Consider the following 22734-nt stretch of genomic DNA (forward strand, 5'->3'; position numbering starts at 1 on the left):
CTCCCATATTCTTTTGGTTTTCTGAACTGCATTGTGTAATTTATTTCTTTCCTCTAATTTGTTGTTCTTAGATGCAGTTCTTCCCCAGGTTAAGAACACCTGACTTACATACAGCTTGTACTTATAAATGGCCATTTGGATGACCACTGTGATGAATTGGTCTGATGTGTGGGAACTCAGCACGTGCTGGTATTTCCAACTTGCAAACTGTCCTGGTTCTGAATCAGTTCACAGGAATGGAACTCTGCCGAAACCTGTATGGATTATCTCTTCAAGGAAATGGAAGCAACTTTTTTTTTTGTTTTCTGCTTTACATACTATTTGCTTATCTTGCAGAATACTTGACAGGCAATTTAGATATTCGGAACCAGTGGGAGAAATCTTGATAGCAGGTCCCCTCCTCCTTCACTTTCTCCTCTAGTCCACTCTCCTCTCCTGTTAGATTCCCTCTTCTTCAGTCCTTGACATTTCCCACCCACCAGGCTTCACCTATCACCTTCCAGCTAGCCTCTTCCACCTCTCCCCCTCCTACCTTTCATTCTGGCATCTTCCCCCTTCCTTCTCAGCCCTGAAGGAGGATCTTGGCCCGAAATGTTGCCTGCTTATTCATTTCTGTGGATGCTGCCTGACCTACTGAGTTCCTCCAGCGTTTTTTGTGTGTTGTTTTCCATTTCCAGCATCTGCAGACCTTCTGACCCAATTTTAACCCACTGAAATCAGCAGGTAGGGTGTATACCTGCAATTAATTCCCTTGAGTGGGTTCCTTTTCTCCCTCTCATTATCCCTTCTACAACCTCCATTGCCCCTGCAGCTTGGATAAAAATTTGCCCCTTCCATCATTTACATGCAATCAACAGTGTTACACAGGAGATACAGCAACCACTCTGCACATAGCAAGCTCCCACAAGCAGCAACATGGTGATGTGTATATGACTTCTCGTTATGTAGGTACTGTAGCAAATTTCTACAGATGTACTGTGGAGAGCATTCTAACTGGTTACATCGCTGTCTCGTATGAACAGACCACTTCTTGTCTCCTGCTCTATTTGTGCACTACTTATTTAATTTAACTTTTAAAAATATATTTCTTATTGTAATATGTAGTTTGCTTGTTATATATTGCACTGTATTGCTGCCGCAAAACAACAAATTTCAACATATGCCAGTGATATTAAACCTGATTCTGATTCTGAAGAATGGGTATATTGGCCGAGACGACTGAGGGAAATTCCACACTCATCTTCTAGAAGGTTCAAGGCATCCATCTGGGGATACGTTTAAAAATCTCATCCCTCTAGACACTGATCAACTTTCTCAATTCTCAACAAGAATATCAGCATTGATTATGTGCTGATATCTCTGGAACAGGACTTGAACCACCAATCTTTGGATTTAAAACTCCAGCTCCTGCCAACTGAAACATATCTACCTACTTTATGATCAAGAAACTAAGAAAACAGTTCCAGAAGTAGCAGAATCACAAACAAGAGAAAATCTGCACATGCTGGAAATCCAACGCAACGCACACAAAATGTGGGAAGAACAGGCCAGGCAGAACCTATGGAAAAGAGTAAACAGTCGACATTTTGGCCTGAGACCCTTCAGTCTGAAGTCTTGAAGAAGTATCTTGGCCCAAAACGACAACTATTTACTCTTTTCCATAGATAATGCCCGGCCTGCTGAGTTTCACCTGCATTTTGTGCACATTACCCTAGAAGTAACACCTTGACCTTGGCTTAATGCTTAGCCAGTGCAGACAGACTTAGTCTAAGGCACAACATTACGTGGTTATACTTGGCTGTATTCCGCAGGCAATTCCTTGTTCAGGTAGATTTATGATCAAGGATGCCCTCAGAAAAGGCACAGGTGTGGGTGACACAAGGATAGTTCTGATTGGGATTGAAGCTGGCTCTAATCAGGAGGCACCTACCAGTGTCTCAGGAGCAATGGGTAAATTATGGATGAGAGATGGTCATTTCACTGATCCAGCTAGGGACTTAGATATTCCTTTGATCTAATTGTTCATGCCTTGAGGATTGGGGTGAAAGTTACACCAAGATGCACTCAAACAGTCCAAAGATTAATTGCAGTAGATAAAGAAAATTCTTGCAAGGTTTTGTGCAAAAAGAAAAGAAATGGAATGAATTAGTGGGCTCATCAGGGATATGCTACTGATAAGCTGTTGTTGCCTCCTATGCTATATGCATGGATTAGTAGCAGGTAGAACTCTTGTCAATTATTTCTGCCTTAGTCCATAAAATGCATTGTGTAGTTACCCAATTAAGGTTCCTCTCTCCTGTGCCTGTCGTATTTAGTAAAACCTCTCTAAGAATGTCCTTTTGCTCCAATTTGTTTAGTTTATCAAGCTGTATAATGGTGTTCTCACTACGTTAGAAAAGGATTTGCATTTTATTTGACCTGGACTGGTTTTGTTCAATTATTCCCCTGATACAAAGTTATTGGATCTTTACACTTTATTTTAAGGCAATTTTTTCTGCATGAGCTTACATGACGATAGTTACATTTAATAAGTGTTTTTATTGCTGAGTCTTTAGCCATAATATATGGACCATTTGCTGCTCTAAACAAGGTATTAGTTACATCTTTCCTATGTTGCAAGTGTGTACTTGAATAGCTTCATAAAATAATTACCTGATATGTGTTCTGAGGCAGTGTTGCATAAAAATATCCTGAGAAAGGACATGCATCACAAATGGGGAAAAAGTAAGTTTCCACGTGTATTTTAAGCTGGTAAATATTTAATCTTTATTGAAAATAAAACATGAACCTCATTTCAAAGGTTCATTTAATATCAGAGAAACTACAGTATACAATACCAAATTCATACTCTTCACAGGCATCCACAAAACAAGAAACCCCATACAATGAATGATAGAAATATTGAAGCCCTGAAGCCCCCTCCTTCCTCCCTTAGATTTCTTGTCCAATTTCTTGTCTTGATGGAGAGTAGACTATCTAAAAAATGTAAATAGCATTAATTTGAATAAGAATTTTGTGTTGCATTATCAAAAGGTCTGAATAATATGTCTGGCCAAGGAATTTGCCAAAAGCACAATGGAGCTTAATTTGTATTCAAAAACCTTGAGATGTTATCAATGCCAAACTACTTGTATATATATTCATTTTGGACCTCCCAAGCACTTCACAGCAATGACATTCTTTTGAGGTACTGTAATATGAAACCTAATTTTCAGAATAGCAGCGATGTGATAATGACTGGATGATCCATTTAAGTGATGCTGGTGGGGGAGTAAGTGTTGGCCCGGTTACTAGGGAGAATTCTCCCGTACTTTACACGGTCTAAGTGATCTTTACCCACCTGAGAGAGAGAGAGCGAGGGGCTCATTTTAATGGCTCATTTGAAAGGCAATGTGCAGCCTGTTTTGCTGCCAATTGGGAAATCTCAACACTATTTATATGCTACTTGAAAATTTTGCTTTGAAGGTGAACAGCTGGAGCTATAATAAAGGAGAACATGCAGGAAATGCTCAGTAGGCCAGGCAGCCACAATGTAGCATCAGGCAGAGTCAACATTTTAGGTTCACAGCCTTTCCTCAGATCTCTCCCCACATTTGTAACTTCTCCTGTGGAGCACTTCTAGCATTTCGGATTTCCTTCTTATCATTTCCATATTTTGTTTTGGTATTGGAATTACTGGTTTCCAGCCTCTGTTGGTGCAAATAATCCAGTCATCAGAGCAAATATTTCACATCAATGACTGATTAGCTTTTGTGATTTTCTTGCCGTTTTCTGTGCATTGGGCTACACCTCTGGGCCATGGATTTATTGGAAAAAAGACCATGGAATGCCACAACATTGTGCTCTGAAATTATGTCATGTTTGATAGGTTCTGCACTCAAATTGCTGGAGGAATTCAGCGGGTCCTGAATCACCAGTGGAGCGGAATAAGCAGTTGACATTTTGGGCTGAAACAGGACTGATGAAGTGTCTCGGTGCAAAATGCTGTTTATTTCTCTCCATAGAGGTTGTCTGACCTGACAGAGTTAGATAGATTTTTGAATAGTAGGTGAATTAAGGGTTATGGGGGAAAAAGGCAGATTGATGGAGCTGAGTCCATGTGCAAATTTCAAAAAGAAAGTCCAAAGGGCCAGGATTGAATCAAGGTCACTGGAGCTAAGAGGCAGTAGCTCTACCATCTATGTCACTGTGGTATCCAAAACCATCATCACCAGAAGGATTGTGGGTTCACCTATGGATTTTCAAGGGTAGTTGGGAATAGACATCAATTGCTTCATGCTGTGTTACCTCACAGTAACAAAGAATAAAAATGCTCCCATCACAACACAAATATTAATGACCAAATAATCTAGTTTAATGGTGTTGACTGAGGGATAATCACTGGAATATTGAGGGATGACATTTCGAGTAATTTTTCAGAAAGTGCTGTAAGGTGACACTAGGGACAGTCCAGCACTCACTCAGGTCTGAAAGAGGATTTCCGTACCTTGCTTAACATTGTGAAAGATTTACAACAATTAAAAGGACCGTGCTGCCTATTGTTCTTACTCAAGAAAAGAAACTGGCTCTTGGGACAGTGCAGAGGAGGGTCAGTGGGTGGATTCCAGAGTTGATGATGTTAGCCTGTGAGTAAAGTTTGAGTCGAGTGGGACCATACTCACGGGACTTCAGAAGAATGAAAAGTTACTGTATAGAAACATAAAATTATGAAAATGAAAGAATAGATAGAGGCAGGGAAGTTGTTTCTACTGCTAGGCGAGGCTAGAACTAGAGGACATTGCCTGTCAGATCTCTGGAGGTGACCCTAAGACTAATGGTGCTGCCATGTTGTTCTCACCAAGCGGCACTTTCTCGCAATATGGAAGGAGATCATTTTGATCATTTTGTTACCTTGGGACCAAGAGGTATTACTTGAATAGAAGCAATTTGTTCCTCAAGAATGATATCATAAAGTAACACTAATATAGTGCATTTAATTATGTTATATTTCTGCACGATGCATCAATGCAATCCAAAAAGGCTTGAAACAAGCCTCATAGCAACTCAATCAATTAGGTCAATTAAGAAGATGAGAAAGGTGGAAGCCAAGGCTATGGACCAAGGAAGCTAGGACCCCAATTGTAAGTGGTAAGGTGAAGGAGCAAAAGATACCAAGTATCTTGAGGATGATTTATCTTTCATTACCCTATTGTTGTTGAAGGTTAACTTATACTGGCCTTCTGGATATTTGAATGGATCATCTGCTTGCTTTCTTCCTCAAAGCACATGGTGTGTAATGTATTGTACATTACAACCACTCAATGAATGACAGTCACTGCCCGGCAAAGAAACACCTAGGGTATCCAGGAACATCCACTACCAGAAAACTGAAGACATAGTCGCTGCTTTCAAATAGTCACTCTTTGCTTGTTGTTATTTCTGTGTTACACCAGTTTTCTGGATTCTCCACCACAGGGTGGTAGGAGACCATTCCAGACTACATGGCAAACAAGGCTGCTTCTGTGTGAAGTGATTCCTTACAATACAGATAGATTATTAGCGTTTCCATCTCACGGTATGGCTGAAGTCTTGAAGTGATCTTTCAAGAGCTAATAGCTTCAGTGTTCACTCTGTATTGTCTTTTTAAACCTTTTTGTGTGTTTAACAGTTGAAAAAGCAAATCTGTCCTCCCTCTTCCAAGATATCCTGGAGTTTTTAAATGTTCTTTAGATTTTCTCTCAGGCATTACTGACAGTTCTCTCTCTTTTTTCCAGCTGTATTTGGTGATTGTCTGGACGTTTGAGGTCTATATGCTCCCACTTGCACTCTTGTTGATTTTTGCCTGGAACTACATTCAGATCGCCAGAGGAAAGGTTGTCAGTCAGCAGTACATGGTGAGTTATTAATAAACCTCTTTCACTCCAGTGGAGGAAGAATATCTTCTCTAAAATAGCCACAAAGCAAGTGGCATGTCCCCTATAAGAAGAGCACAACTAATAAAGAATGAAATACTATCTTAATATTATTATGGTGTTATCTTGAAATGGGAGGCATTCACACTTTACTTAATATTACTGCTTTCTTCTGCACTTGGCCCCTTGTTAGCAGACCTTTTGAAATATATTGCGGATGACTGTTTTGAACTCCTGCAGAGTACAGATGACCTGGTTGTAGATTGATGAACCCAAATGATGACATACATGGATAAAGATGGCTCCTTATTCTCATACTGGGGGTCCACTGGTCTTTACTGCAGATTCCTTTAGAGACTGGAGAAAATCATTGGATAATAAGGTCTTTTGATTTACGGCTGTGTGGATACTTATGCAGTGTGCATTATATATTTTCTCTTCTCTCTTCCTGCCAAGATATTAACTGGTTTGCCTACTGCACCCACCCAGTGCGAACATTTTGTTGGCCTCTTCCTTATAAGATGTTGTTTTGACCATAACCAAGCAATCTAGTTGAGGTGAAGGGACGCAACCTCAAAGTGTCATCTGCCCATTCCATGTACAGATGTTACCTGATCTGCTGTGGTCCTCATGCAGCTAGCTTTCCTTGTGCTCCATATCCCAGTATCTGCAGCGTCTAATGGTTCCATTCTACTGGCCAACCAGTCTCGGTTTCAGGGAAGTGGGTTTCTCTCACTTCCCTCCTCATATGAGGATGATGTTTAGTGGATTTGACATCTACTGAATAGATGACTCTTTTTCCGTGTGACCAAATTCCAGCATTTGCACTCTCTTGTGTCACTGAGCAATCCCTGCCTCCTGGAGCAGCATGTTACTGTGAACAAGCTGACTTCAAGCACCCCTGACCATAATTGTAAAGGAGAGGCAACAGACAAAGGCTGGAATATCACTTGGTGATGATTCTGTTCTGGCGCTGCGACCTATCTGAGCTGGGGCAGAAACCCTGATTTTTCTTCTGTAAAACGTTGAGTAAATGCAACGCTGCATGGAGTAGTGGTGAGAGACGAGGTAAAGACGTGAGGACATAGCTGAGGAAGCCCTCCTACCACAAGTTTAATCTAAAGCTCATCCCCTGAACAAATCAAATTCTGAGAAGATTCACTTGTTGGTTTTTAAGGGGTTTTGACGTGACATTGAGGAGGGGAAAGAGATGGAATTTGGCCAAAGAACCTGTCTCTATGCTGTATGACTTTAAGAGCCGCTCATAATGCATAAGGCAATAATTTTCCATATTGAAGTCTTTGAGATGTTTTGCACCAGAAATTAAAATGGCGGGGCAAATTCGGGGAAAGCTCAATCGTTTTTAACTGCAATGAGTCACCATTTAATTATGTTGTGGAATTAAGAGAAAAATACTGTAAAGTTACTTGATGAATCTTTCCTGAAAATCTTTCTCTCGACAGTATTTCGTATTAGTAACACATTGTTTCAATGATCTTACCACCATTCTTCAGCCACAGGTCTCAATGAGCATAAAGTATAAGCCCAGGCATCGAGAACCAAGCATTGCCCTGTGAATATACACCATACTGTGTGGCAGCAGGACCCATCTCTGCTCCTGACTGTTAATGCCCTCTTTACCACAGGATGGGCATTTTTGTTTGGGGGGTCTAATGCCGCTGGGATACTGGCATTCTTCGAGGAAAGGAGAGTTAAAACATATTTGTGTGTTTAATTTATATTTAGGCTCATATTAGGGTAGTGTTACCTTTTAGTGCCCACTATGTAGTCCTTGTGATTAAAAAATAGCGTTTACCTCTAGTGCAGTTAAACTCTATCACCTCCTCCTGGATCCCTTCCTCCTTCCCTGTTTCCCATTGTCTACTCTCCTCTCCTATCAAATTCTTTCCACTTTTGCCCTTGATCTTTCCCACCCTCCTGGCTTCACCTATCACTTCGAGGTATCTTCCTTCCCTACCCTCCACCTTTTTATTCTGGCATCGCCCCCTTTCCTTTCTAGTCCAGAAGAAGGGTCTTGGTCCAAAGTGTTAACTGTTTATTCATTTCCATAGATGTAGCCTGACATGCTGAGTTCCTCCAGCATTTCGTTTGTGCAACTCGGATAAGCTGCTGTCCAGCTACTCAGAACCCAATGACTTGGCATTTGGCTCATCAGGTTAATGAGTCGCTGTTCTTCCTAGACTGATTAGGCCCCACACTTGCCCAAGACTCACTGGTCTCCATATTCCTTTGCATCCCACCAATCCCCGCATTCCCTCTAGACCAGGGGTTTCCAACTTTGGATGCAAAGACCCCTCAGTTACTAGTAAGGGTCCATTCTAAAACGGTTCGGGAACCCGACCCACTCTAGACCCACCAAATCCCGGTTTCCTGCACTCCTCTAAAACTTAATAATTTCCATGGGGAATTTATTATATTACTGTGTAACATCATAAAAAGCTCACTTGAAGCGCCCAAGAGTCTGAAAAATTGACCACTCCAGGATCTCAAGTGTTCCAGATTATTAGAGTGTTACTGTAACTCTATTCAATATCTCCAAGTTATATACTACCCTGAAATGAATGGAATATATTGACCAAAATGAGGGGTCTTTAGTCCTACTGGTATGTGTATCCACTTGTGCTCTATACACTTCATCTAACCCTATTAACAAATCAATCTATTACTTTTTCCCTTTATGTTTAACTGCCTTTCCCTTGAATCAGTCCATGTAATTCAACTCAAATCTTCCTTGCAATGAAGTTAACTCTACAGATTCCTCTCTGAGAAAGAACCATTCTTCTGAATTGCCTATCTATTAGCGTGCACCTTATATTTATGATCTCTTGTTTTGGGCTCCCCGCAAGCAGAAACAACGTCGTTGCAGCTGCCTCATTGAACCCATTTATAATTTTAAAGACCTCAATCAGGTCAACTCTCAGCTTTTTCTTTTCTAGAGAAAAGAGTACCAGCCAGTTCAGTCTCAGGAGAATTTAGTTACTTCAGGCCTTTGTGGATTTAAATCACTCATGGTTTCTTAGGCAGTGCTTACAGAGAAGTGATTGTCTTGGTGAATGTACTGATCAGTTCTCCTAAATTCCCAACCCTTGCCTCCCAACAGCTCCACTCTTTTCCATTATGTAGCTTTTGCTTTTCCTGTTATTAGGTTTGAAGGCCTGGCAATTGCAACGTGTGCTAACACTTGCATCCTGAGGGAGTTAAGTCACGTACCACACAGAATTCCAATGGGATTTAGAGCTACCTCCTCTCTGTTCCCAGTGGTGTTGGGAATGGGGCCATGAATCCAGAAGTGTGGTCGCATGAGTTGTCATTCCAGCAATCCACTCCCATTATTTGGTGATTAAATGTTCGAATTCTAAATCTTAAATCCAGACCGACATGTACTGTGATCCATGGTCAGTGTAACAGACCTCAGTGGGTGGTCTGTGACCGAGAGAGCAAAGACTCTGTTATGGAATTGACGAATATGAGGGATTCCTTAAATGATTTAAGAGCTGCATTCAAGTTCATTAACTAAAGAGCAAATCATCGGCAGTAACATCTGATAATTCCCAAGCAGAAACAAAATGAAAGGTTTGAAAATCATTTGCCTGATGGGAACAGGAATTGGACGGGTTGTAGACCTGTTGAACTATCAGACCAAGCTGGGCAGTGGTATGACAGACTTGAGAGGTCTCTAACATATAAATATGAGAGTTTATTTTGCTAATGAAGGATGTGTCTAGTTGGGAAGTGGTAGTTACAAAGATTGTAAAAGTTTCCGGTGGTTCTGAGGGACGGGCTGAATGCTTTGGTAGCTCAAACTCGAAAGGACATCAGACTTTTCCCAAGCAACGTTGTCTATGTGGTTCCTCCTGAGAGTTGCCGGAGTTCACCTTGTGCCTTCCCAGTAAGTCTTGATACAGAGACTCGGCCTGAAACATCAGCCATCCATTTGCTTTCACAGTTGCCTGTTGACTTGCTGGGTTCTTACAGCAGTTTACTTTTTGTTCCAGATTCCAACTTTTCTAGTTGCATCCAAGGAAATTGGCTTCCCCTGTTTCTTTCCTAGAGTAGAGAGGTTTCTTTGCTCTTGGTGGTACAATATTATTTATATATTTACCACTCATCCCAATATTATCTACTCTGTATCACCTAGAAATTGAACTTCAATCGATTGGACATCTAGTGAGCAGATGGACCTTTTTTTGTGAGCTCATTATAGGGAAACATGATCAGCTACAAGTATTACAGGACTGCAGGATTCCTCTCCAGATGTAGGGGCAGGTTAATAGGATATGAAAATGGTAGGAGAACATTTCCACCCATCACAGGAACAGAAAATTCCCATTCTCTTTTATGTTTCCTACTGACAAAATTATTTTAGCCCAAAATATATATATATTTATAGCAGCAAGCAGTGCTCTGTCGGGGGTGGGGGCCATCAGGTGAAATCATACTTGGAGCATAGTGCATAGTTCTGGGCTCCCTGAAGGAACAATATACCAGAAAAGGGTAAGAGGTCTTTTCAGTGAGAAAAGATTGAGGAGGATGTGCTTATATTTTATGAAGATAAGGAAGGTGAGAAATGACCTGACCTCACTGAAACATAGGAGCCTTTGAAAATCTTGACCAAGTGGTTACTAAAGGCTTGCTTCCTTTGGTTATTTCACAATCAAAATCAGGGAGTGTCTCAGGATTTGGAGTTAAATAAAGAAAAGCCCAATAATTCAATGGACTCTCAGTTATTCACGTTCTCTGTCCCAGAGGACAGTAGATGCTCTGTGTAAATATTTGTAAGGATGCCAGATTTTATGATGCAAAGAAAATAAAGTGTCTTGGGAAAGTGGAGTTGATGTAGAACAGGGATGCCCAAACTACCATTAACCAAGGGGTCCATGGACTCCAGTTTGGGAACCCCTGATTTGTCGATACTTGACTATGAACTTACTTAATCATAGGGCAGACTTGATAGGCTGAACAACACCTTCCTGCTTGTACACCTTCATGTCCTTTCATTTCTATACAACCACAAATTGCCTCCAGTATCAATCATGGCATATCGTGGAATTAAAAACAATTTAAGCAAGAGTGCTGGAGAAGAACCAATTGGTAATACCCTGGCAGGTTTACTGAGAATGTGAATGTCACATGCAATTAATTTGCTGTCTTATGGCAGTTTATAAGAAACTGAGACATACCTCACATTGTCACGGACACATCAGGTCATTTATCATTTAGTTGTTTTTTTATCATTGAATTTTAGAAAAAGGTCTTTTGACCACTGAATCCACAGTAACTGCTAAGCACCAATCTATGATAATTGTACACTTACCCTATTTTATTCTCCCTGTATAGACATCAATTACCCCCCTCCCCACCATTCGCCTACACAGTAGAGGCAATTTAGAGTGGCCATTTAAGCAACCAGCCTGCATGTCTTTGAGATGTGGGAGGGAACTGGAGCTCTTGAACAACTCTCGTGGCTACTCCCTGCATTGGGAATCAGTATTGTAGCGGAATTTCACTCAAGCTGTACCTGTGAAGCACTAAACCTACCTGCCGCTACTAAATCACCCCGCTGAAGGGATTTGGCCTGAAACATCGACTGTTTACTCTTTTCTGTGGATGTTGCCTGGCCTGCTGACTTCGTCCAAGCATCCTGTGTGTGGTGGCTTGGATTTCCAATATCTGCAGATTCTCTCTTGTTTGCCTCCTATTTTGTTCGATGTTGGCAGGGGTGGCGCTTTTAGTTGGGATCTCTGGAATTCTGGGCTACCCTGCATGCCTTGTGGTTTAAGCTGCATTGAGGAGTGTTGTTTTGCCATTTAATTCCTGCCTGGAGTACACTCCAGATGTGGCTTCTGGATGGGTTGGAGGAACCACAGGGCAGGCCAGAACCTCTGGCTAAGAAGTCGGAAGTTGCCTATAAGGCATCTGAGCATACAGCCAGGATTTGTCTAACCAAAGGCAGAGAGGTAATCTCCAGGTCCTCAAGCAGTGCTGGAAAAATGTTTATCTTCACCTGAGGCTAACCTCGCCTGTTTTCAGCTGAAGGGTTTCCCAAGTGGCATGATATTGGTTGGCGAATATTAACTCTGCAAAGCAAGTTGAATCCAAGACGGCAAACATCTAAAGAGACAGCATACTTCCTGGGAGAGTGTTGACCTCCTTCTCTCAACCTTCCTTTGTCAGCAAGTTATGGATGGACTTTGGAATTTAATCAGTTTAACCTCTGACCTGATCCCAATCCACCCCATTTGAGATTTGTATCAGATGGGCAATAGCCCAGAATTAAACATGCTTTGCCAATGTAGGAAAATAAATGCATTTAAAATGACAAGATTTCTGTTTTTTTCCTTGTTAGGAAGATGAAGATGTGGATGTTGACGATGATGATGAGGATGACGAGAAGGTAATGGTCAACTTGTCTAACTTTTCTCAAGAAAATCTTAATTTATGGTTGAAACATTTATATTTTATGAGTTGAAAAGCCATTGCTCTGACTTTTCTCTGTCCCTCTGCCAATTCTCGTTGTGCACTACATAGTTCTCAAAGGATTGGAATGAAGTGTTTGGCAACAAGCAAGTCTTGGCTTAAGTATATTAAAATAAACTTGGCTGGTGCATTCAATATACTTAAAGCAGCACTTTGTTTAATATTTCAAGCATTTCAAAATCTTATCTTTTCAACTAAAACCTATCCTAATTGGAGAGTTTGGATCTCTTTTAGCAAGTTTTTAAAATGTTAATTTGTACAGTTATCTGAAAGTGTTACAAAATTCTTTCAATATTTCACACCCTCGTGTTATTAGAAGTCTGAAGAGTGCTTGTGGTTTGGAACTCATTGCCTTGTGAATGTGGTGGGAACAGAGGGGTTTTAAAAGCAAATTTGGATAGGAATTTAAGGGGAAATAATTTGCAAGACTCTGCACAAATGGTGGGTGAGTGAATTTGATCTGCAAAAAGCTGGCACTGGCTTAATGGGTGGAATGGCCTTCTGCTGTCCCATTACAATTTTAGAACTGGTTTAATACAATTATGATACCAGATACCCTTGAATTTGCAACTTACAGAGTTCCATTCTATTGAAGACCAAGGGCTAGATTGTGTTGAACATTATCCTCTGTCCAGAATGATTGTTCAATGTCCTTACTTTACAGTATTTTGCAAAAGTCTTAGATATATATATATATATATAGAGCTAGGGGGCCTAATTTTTTAGCACAGTATTTAGTATTTGTCAATGTGAAGCAGAGAGCATGTTTGTAAATTTGGCAGGAGCAAAGGATATTGGAAATGGTGAGGGTGGAGTACTGTGGAAGGGGTGTGGGACAGAGAAAGTGTATCTGGGGTGGGGAATGGTGCAGGTGCAGACACACCCAGCCCTGTGACACCAGGCAAGGTCATTTGATTCAAAGCAATTGTTTTCTTGAGCATTAGAAAATGTTTCTCTGGTACTTCCCACACTTTTCCCTCTCCCTTCCCCCTCTCCCCCTCCCTTCCCCCCTCCCTTCCCCTCTCCCCTTTCTTTTTCCCAACCACGATTGCCATCTCTCTTTCCCCTTCCCACTCTTAGACCATAATTGAGAGACCCATTACAGATCTTTACTGGGTGGACATGGAGGCTTCTTGTTCTGGGAGAAACAAAATCCTGGGGCCACTCTTTGCAAAGGATTGCCAATTTAGGAGCGAGAAGGTGAAATTGTTACTCCTGCAACGTCATGAAATATTGGAACTCTTTATAAATATTGCTACAGCTGTATATAGATTCCTGACATAACAGACAATGCAAGGTTATCAAGTCTAGGTGGAGGAACACAGAACTGATGCTACAAGCAGTGATGATCTGTTTGAATAGCAAAGTAGGTTTGAGGGCCCGAGTGCCCTATTCCTGTTCCCAGTACGTATGTTTGTATAAAGCTGTAGGCTTGTCAACCTGCCCTTCCACTCAAGGCATTAAATAGGCAAATCAAAATAAGTGGGAATTTAGCTCCTTAGCAGGCCCCATCTGGGGTGAAAACTGAGCAGCACAATCAACCCAGGAAAGTCTGCCCACTGTTATATTCCATGTGGTGTCCAGTGGCAGATAATTGTGATAGATTTGATTTCCCACACCCCCTAATCAGCCAGAGAGTTCTGGACCTACAAAGTATGTGCAAGGCTATTGGGTTTACCTCAGTTTAAGTGGCTATATGTCAGCATAATATCTCTCAATAAAATACTGGCAATGCCTGCTAATCTCACATCATGTTGTCATCCCTCACTACTTGTTAGCAAGAATCACAATTAAAAGCCACATGATGGGGAAACTGTTGGTTCCGGGCAGTGGTACAAAATGGCCTAATGGCAAATTGGTGGTCCATTCAGCATTTTACGTAGTTTTCTTTTTACATTGTTTATTGCCTGCTTTGTATTACAGCCTAAAGCTAATTTTATCACCTCCTTTTCCTCTGTTAAGTAGCAACAAATCCACTATCAACTAATTCAAATAAAATCCACATTCTCTAATTATTGAAACTAGCTATTGCAGTTAATACATTGCAATTCAGAAGTGACATCAGCTGAGACTAGCTATTTATTGCTTTTAATTTTGGCTTCCTCTGAAAGGCATTTTAAAAAAGTACATACTTATCAATTTGTCAATCAAGTATTGTTCTCATATGTTATTCCCAGTCCACAGCCCGTTGAAAAATTGTAGGATTTTGAGCTGATTTTTAAAATTTTTTTGTAACCATCACTCAGCTGATGAAGTATGGAATGCATTCTCAGTTTGCAGAATTTTACGGACATAGCCTTGAACGTTGTGAAGATTCTCAAAGCATGATTCACTGAGCAATAGCAAGCAAAAATGTAAAATGTGACATTCTTCTGGTTGGAGAATAAAATGATTCAAAGCAGCCTGCGATTTTGTTGTTTTATGAAATCTTTGACAGGTTATCCTCATTAACAGACTAAATACCTGCCACATCTTGGCTATATTTTCTTGGAAGTTGTCCTCAGTATGGAGCTATTCATGTATCTCCAATTACTTATCTGTTTCCACTGGGTCAGACAAAAAATAACTTGTCATTTTTAAGAGCTAGTCAGCACTTGCATTGTTGTCTTTGGACTGAGCTCTTCCTAATTGTGCTAACTTCTTTCTCTTCAGCTATAGACTCCAACCTTACTTTGAATAGTTCTTCTGACTAAAACATCCATCCAGTGAGTCTTGACTTGCCATAAGCTGACTCTTAGACCTTGAGGGCATTGCACTTCAGATAGTTCCTCATGTAACTATGAGGACTTGTGAGCTTCCCTTTCGGCCAAAGATGCAGCTTAGTTCATGGACTTCCATTATTTTCTCTGACGGCTGAAGGGAAAACTGAAGGAAGCTGCAAACATTTTAAGAGGCATAGATAATGTAGAAAGCCAGAATCTTTTCTACCAAGGTAGAAATATTGAATATCAGAGGGCATAGCTTTAAGGTGAGAGGGTAAAAGATTAAAAGGGGTGTATGTGGCAGGGTTTTTTTTTACATAGAGTGGTAGGTCCCTGGAATGCACTGCCAGGGGCAGTAGTGGAAGCAGATATATTTTAGTGGCATTCAAGAGATTTTTAAATTGACACATGAATATGCAAGGAATGGATTATGTGCAGGCAGAATGGACTGGTTTAATCTGGTATCACGGATATTGTGGGCCAAGGAGCCTGTTGCTGTGCTGTACTGTTCCATTTCTATGTGTCACCGCTCCGTCAACAGAAATTCAATTTAGATCTCTAGAGCTTGTGCAGTCTCCCTGTGACCGTATGGGTTTCTTTCAAAGTGCTCTGATTTCCTCCTACGTTCCAAAGGCGTGGATTGCTAGGTTAATTGGCCACTGTACAGTGTGTAGGTGGGGGTAAGACACTGGAGGGGTGGAAGCAATTGATGGGCATATATGATGAGAAGGAAATGGTTCATTGTAAATGGGTGCTGGATGGTCTATGCAACTCAGTGAGCTAAAGGAACTGTTTCTGCACTATATACTTCTTATGATCTATAATTCTATAAGGAATGCTGTTGTCCCACCACAGGGCCTTGCCTGAGCAACAGATCCCACCATTGTCGCAGCGGAATATCCCAACCATTGCCCTCTACTGGCGATTCAGGCAGGGTGACTGCCCTTCTTCCCATCTACCAAAATGGCAAGAGGCCTCTGTCTCCAGGAGATCTCAGGAAAAGAAGGGTCTGGTCTGTGTGGGTCTGTCTGAAAGCACGAAATAAGGTTGGAGAAACTGGGTAGTGGGAGCTGCTTCTTTTTCAGGCAGGTCATGAGAAGAGGGTCGGGGGGTTTTGTCTTGACCTTGGCGAGATTCCATACAAAGTCAAGAAATCATTAAAGCCTTGGAAGGGATGGGAAAGGAGACATTAGCATTCCACACTAATTAGTTGGTATGCACTGTTTGAACACAAATGGCTCATAATCTTAATTTTATGAATGTAAATTCAGATCCATCGATTTTCAAACATTGAATTAATTTGAACCATTTCTTGGTTGAACCTGGAGAGAAAGCACTCAAAAAGTTATTTCTTCATAGCAACATGAAGATGAATTGTTGTGAACCTTTGCTTGATGGTAAGCTATGCAAATTAAATTTCCAATGGAATTTGAACCCACAAACAGCGTGGAGGTTATGCTATTGAACTAATAACCCAGAGGAAGTTATTGCAAGTGCTTGAATGGTATTAAGAGAATTTGAATAAAGTTTTTTTTACAAATTGTAATTATAAAGCCAATCTCAGTATCTATGACTGTAGACCTGTAATTGAAAGAATCCAATAGAATATCTAATATTCATTAGTGAAAGAAATTTGTTTGAGTTGACAAAAGATCCAAGAATGAGCTGAGGGAATTATCGGCTGATTTCAAACACTGTTGCATGTGGGGATTTAAATCTTCAGAAAATAAGCTTCTTTTACCTATCTCTGGCCAAATTTGCAAGAGAGCTTGGCATGTCCGCTAAACATGGGATCTGACACAACAGTTGTCTACCTATTTGTCATAGACAACAAATTTATAAATTTCTGTTTTTATTTTTTGAGCCATTATGTTTCTATTGTGCTTCATCTGCCGTGAAATATTTTGGAGGTGTTGTCAATGTGACATGCCATTGTGGTTGATTCTTAACTGCCCACGTAACTGTACAATATAATGCTGCACATATTCCTCAATCTACGGATCGTCAACTTATGATTTTCTGTAATCAACCCATTGTCTCTTTCCCACCATTGAGGACGAATGTAATACTTAATAATGTTCAAAATCCGGTGGCAAGAGTATGACCGATATTGCTTAATGTTGCTTTCAGTATCAGATTTGGGTTTTCATCATTCGCAATGAACACATTGGGATTTCAGAGGGGATACAAGACTTCCACCACATAGTGTGATTCAGTGATGAGCCTCTAAGAAAACCTTGTGACAATAAAGACAATGGGAGTTTTGCCTTCCTATCTGCATTCATTTCGACTCCTACAGCGTGAAACAGGCTCTTTGGCCCATCTGGTCTGCAACAACTGTTCACACTAATCCCATTTTTTTTCATCAATCCTCCAGATTCCCTAACCCTAACTGCTTAACTACATGTAAGAAGTTCAGAGTGCCCAATTAACCTACAAACCTGCACACTTTTGGGTTGTAGTAGGAAATGGAAGCAAACCATGTGGCCACAGGGTGGATGTCCAAACTTCACATGTTAAGACTGAACCCGGTTATCTGGAGTTGTAAGATGTCAGATCAACAAGCTGCTCTACTCTGCCTCCTATCTGTAGCTTTGCATCACTGCAGATACAAATCCTTCCTTATGTGTGTGGTTGAAATTTCATGGCAACACAAAAATAGCAAGTTTCAGTCAACATTTATAGTGAAAATGAGAGTTACATACTTGTAAGTTCAGGGAAACAGTAAGTAATGGTTCAGAGCAGAAGGGAGATCCAGTGAAATATTTATTTGTACTTCAATTATAGTAAATACAGAATCATAGACATATAGCACATTCTTCTCTCAGAGGATTTTGAGAGTGTGGAATGAGCTGCCTGCACAAGTGGTGCATGCGATCTCAATTTGAATATTTAAGAAAAGTTTGGATAGGTGCTTACACGAGGAAATCTGCAGATGCTGCAAATTCAAACAACAACACACACAAAATGCTGGTGGAACACAGCAGGCCAGGCAGCATCTATAGGGAGAAGCACTGTCGATGTTTCGGGCCGAGACCCTTCGTCAGGACTTGTCCTGACCCTTCGTCGTGACTAAGGGTCCCGGCCCGAAACGTCGACAGCGCTTCTCCCTATAGATGCTGCCTGGCCTGCTGTGTTCCACCAGCATTTTGTGTGTGTTGTTGTTTGGATAGGTGCATGGATAGTAGGGATATGGAGGGATGTGGTCCCTGTGCAGGTCGATGGGAGTAGGCAGCTTAAATAGTGGACTAGGTGGCCAAAGTGCCTGTTTCTGTGCTGTTCTTCTCTATGACTTTAAATAGGCTCTTGGGAACCTCCCAAGTCCCTGCCAACCAACAATTTCCCATTTGCACCAATCGTACATTAATCCCATTTTGTTAATCCCAATGACATTCCCACGGACATGCCGTTTCTAATTGTTACCATCAGGAAGGAGGTATCAAAGCCTGAAGGCACAAATTCAGCTATTCATGAACAGCTTCTGTTCCCTCTGCCATCAGATTTCTGAATGGACATTGAACCCATGAACACTACCTCACTACCTTTTCATGAATGTATATATAATGTAATTCATGTTTTTCTCTATTATTATGTATTCATTGTTCTGCTACCGCAATGACAACATATGCCGGTGATATTAAACCTGATTCTCCTATTGGCTACTTGCCAGGGACAATTTATAGCAGCCAATTGAAGCATTTGACCACCAGGTATCAAGTAAACAAACAAGCAAATGTTAAGGTTATTTTGTGTGTCTAACCTCTGATCTGAAATAGTAACTGGCCAAGTTCTGCAAGTTCATGCATATGTTGAATTCAATGGCAAATCTAGCTGTGAGAAATTGGAGTTGTGCAGGCTTGGCATCAATTAGAATGTCCACATTTAATTGAATATACGGATACTCCAGCACTTATTGCCTTATTTATTCCTCAAATAGTGGTGAGCACCCTTATTCTCAATACAAAATCCAGACCACTCTATCTGAAAACTAATTTCCTGCAGCCAATTCTCACTGGAGAACCCATCATTGGCACACAATCTAACTTGTTCAGAATTTAACATTTTTGGAGATTCTGTTTTACTTGTTCTTCTGCTATTGTAATTCAATCTTCCTTTCCTAATATTTATTATTTTGGTACATCCTTTAAAAGTATTTATTTCTCCTAGTTTAAACAGAGATGTGCTCAGTATTAATCCTTTTGCTGACTCTGAAGGGTTGAACAATCTTTATGTGAGGTCATCACACTTGATTGCCTGCCCAGAACAAGTTAGCCTTTACTGCAAAGATTGCAGTAAACCAGTGGATAATTGTCACTGAGGGGAATAACTTTGAGATATTTGAGGTGTGGAAGCAATGGTTATATTTTAGACATGGTTGCTGTCAGGACATTTGGGTAAACGTGTGCTGTTTTTCGATGATCCCTGTGAGGGATGTGAAATCTGCCTCTGCTTCTCCTGCAGCTCTAACTTACTGGAAGATAATAATTTTATAACTGTACTGGAGGTTTCTGAGAGACTGACGGATTACTCTTACCCTGGTCAAACAAGGTATTGTTAGTTGTATTGAGTACCAATGAACATCATTTCAAAGGTGCAACCTGATTTAGAGAAGTTTAGAGTCATAGATTTAGGAGCTGATTCAATAGTCAAAGAATGTGGCAAGGAAAGTTTGGGAATATGGGTATGATTGTAAAAATAGACGTGCTCCTTTAAGATGGACTCTTAGCCTCACAATCTACCTCGTTATGTCCTTGCACTTTATCATTTAGCTGCACCACACTCTTTTGATAGCTTTTACACTTTATTCTGCGTTGTTATTATTTTGTCGTATTCTAGTTCAGTGACTGTGTAATGAGTTGGTCGGTATAACCAGTATGTAAGACTGGGAAATGTGGCAATAATAGAGCAACACCAAATCCCTTTTTGATTCCCTCTTCCCTCTTACTGAACCATTTTAATCTTCTTCTTCCTGAGTTCTCCACTCATCTCCAATTTTGGCCTCTTGACCTTTGGAATCTACTTCTGTTAGCCACAGTGAGTCCTGTTCTGGGCAAAGCAAAGGGACCAAAACAGAGAACTTGCAGCTGTGAAGCTCAATTATCATATCCATTGGGACAGCATGGTACTACCACGGTTAACGTAGCAAACCTGGTTCGATGCCGCCGCTGTCTCAGGAGTTTGCAGTTCTCCCTGTGACCACGCGGTATTCTTTCAGGTTCTCCATTTTACTCTCACGTTCCAAAGATGTGCAGGTTTAAGTTGCTAAGTTGTGAACATGCTACGTTGGTGCTGGAAGCATGACGACACTTGTGGGCTACCTTCAGCACATGAATTTCTTTGTGTATTTTAATTTAAATGAGACAAATAAAGCTAATCTTTAATCTTTCATCATTGAATGCGGCGTTTTTCTCGTAAGCCAGGAATTTTAGTGCGGAGATCAGGTAAGGTTGCATGGACCTTTGCTGGCTGGCAGGAACGGCTTACATTTTCCAGTGCTGCTCAGGCTGAGGTAATGGGAAGCGTGTATACAATTAGAATTGCCCTTTAAGAAAAAGAGAGCAGTCCCAAAGCAGAAAAGATTAGGAAGCACATTCCAGAGAGCAGAACTGAAGGTCGCAGTGATGGAGGGAGGAAAGTGGGTCAAATTGCTGATAATTAGCATTGGGATCTGAAGAAACATGATACAAGCTTTCTTAACATTTCTGGAATTACTTTCTCGTTTACTGGGTAACCATTTGTAAGACAACTCAGTACTTCCCAGAGTATATATGTGCTAAAGTACAGAATAAAGTGCTGTGATTAGTTAAATTGGGACATTGTTGTGCTAACAAATTCCATCTGTTTATTCTTCCCAATGTAGTCAGTTTACATAGCTGAGGTCAAAGCTTACTTGTTTACCGCTTCTGATAATTCGAAGCTCTGATCTGACGCAAGTGATATTGCGTCACTTGACCTAGTTCATTCTTTTAACAAAAAATCTGGTTCATTGCTTCATCTGTCACTACAAAGCATCTCCAATTGAAGCCCCACCATGTAACATTTAAGTGACTCCTCAGTGGAAAAAAAAGGCTGAACACAGTAGATTCAAGTCATGCTTTGGAAAATGCGAACTTGCTTTCCAGTCCGGAAACAGTCCCAATTGGAATGGCCATAAAAGGAAAGTGTAGATTTATGAGGATCAAGTTCAAAGGGCTTTCTTTATTGCTGCTGTTCTAACATTTTTTAGGAGAAAGCTGGAAACTGCAGCTCAAATCCAGTGACTCAATCATATTTTCTTTTATTCACTTGCAGGTTAATGCCATTAGAAGTAAGCCCTATATTTATTGCCCAAACTTAGCTGTTACTGAGAAAGAGCTGCTGATCCAGCTCCTGTATAACTGAGTTCTTGGAGCCTTCCCCCAGCCAGAAACTTAGCGTCCAGTTTTGCGGAACAGGTTATGAGTTGACAATAATGTTGTGGATCCAGAGTGAAAAATAGGCCAGGTTTTGCAAAGCCAGCAGCATTCTTTCCACCAAAGATATCAGTGCAATTATCCCAAAGGTAACAAATCAGCTTATTTTAAATAACAGGCAGGAACCTGTGTAAAAGTCACAAAGGAGAAAGCATCAGAGAAGCTCACAGGACTAAAAGCAGACAAATCACCAAGACCCAATGGCCTGTACCCAGGGGTTTTAGAGGAAGTGGTTACATTGGTTGAACGTTTGTAAAACTCACAAAATTCTGAGAGTGGGCCAAATGACTGGAAAAAACCAATATGACTCCTCTGTTCAAAAAGGAAGGAAAACTGAAGGCAGGGAATGAAAGACCAGTTTCATCTATTTTTGGCAAGATTGTACAGTCAGTAAACAAGGAGGGAATAATCAACTATTTAGGAAAGCTGAATATAATCAGACCTAGTCAGTGTTGTTGAAAGGCACATATGAAAGGCAAATCATTTTTCTTCAGCGTTGGTTAGATAGAGTTGATAGAGATGAACTTTTCCGTATAGTATATTTAGATTTCCAAAGGATATTTGGCAAGGTGCCACATAAAAGCTGGCACATAAATTAAGAGCCAACAGTGTTGGAGAAAGTATTTAGCATGGATTGAAAACTGGTCATTATAAACAAAACAGAAATGTTGGGTAAATGGATTTTTGTCAGGTTGGAGGGATGTAACTAATGGAGCAGCCAGGGATTGCTTCATGCTCTCAATTATTGACTATTTATATTTGTGACCTTGAGGAAGGAATGAAATACAAGGTTCCCAAGTTTGCTGAAGTTACAAATGGAGATGGAAGGACATATTGTGATGAGGGCATTGTTGTTCTGCATCAGGATATCGATAGATAGGGTGAAACCTTATCAATTAGAGTTCACTGTAGGGAAGTATGATTCATGCACTGAGTAACACGAATCAAAAGATGGATTATAATCTAATTAGAAACTGCTAATGAGGGATTTAGATGTTAAGCGCATGCATCACTAAATGTTAAGGCAAATGGCATGTTGCTAAGGGGTTGGAGTTTGAGGACAAGGAACTTTTGTTACAGCACAGTTTGGTCCACTTACCTGTGCAAGGATGTGGTATCGTTGGAGACAGTCCAAAGAAGATATATCAGGCTGAGTCCTGGGAAAAACATCTGTTCTATTAACAGAGGCTA

General features: G+C 40.7%; 1 protein-coding gene across 5 annotated transcripts in view; it reads left to right on the forward strand.

The window, feature by feature from the left end:
• The window catches only part of LOC140718840 (multiple C2 and transmembrane domain-containing protein 2-like), a 431322-nt gene that overhangs the window by 341965 nt on the left and 66623 nt on the right, over positions 1-22734 (forward strand). For all 5 annotated transcript variants that reach the window (XM_073033051.1, XM_073033048.1, XM_073033050.1 and 2 more), the window contains 2 exons: positions 5754-5873; positions 12259-12306. In XM_073033051.1, the coding sequence (XP_072889152.1) occupies positions 5754-5873; positions 12259-12306 (168 nt within the window). The remainder of the gene's footprint in view (positions 1-5753; positions 5874-12258; positions 12307-22734) is intronic.

This window comes from Hemitrygon akajei, chromosome 30 (assembly GCF_048418815.1).
Source record: "Hemitrygon akajei chromosome 30, sHemAka1.3, whole genome shotgun sequence".
Classification (NCBI taxonomy): domain Eukaryota; kingdom Metazoa; phylum Chordata; class Chondrichthyes; order Myliobatiformes; family Dasyatidae; genus Hemitrygon; species Hemitrygon akajei.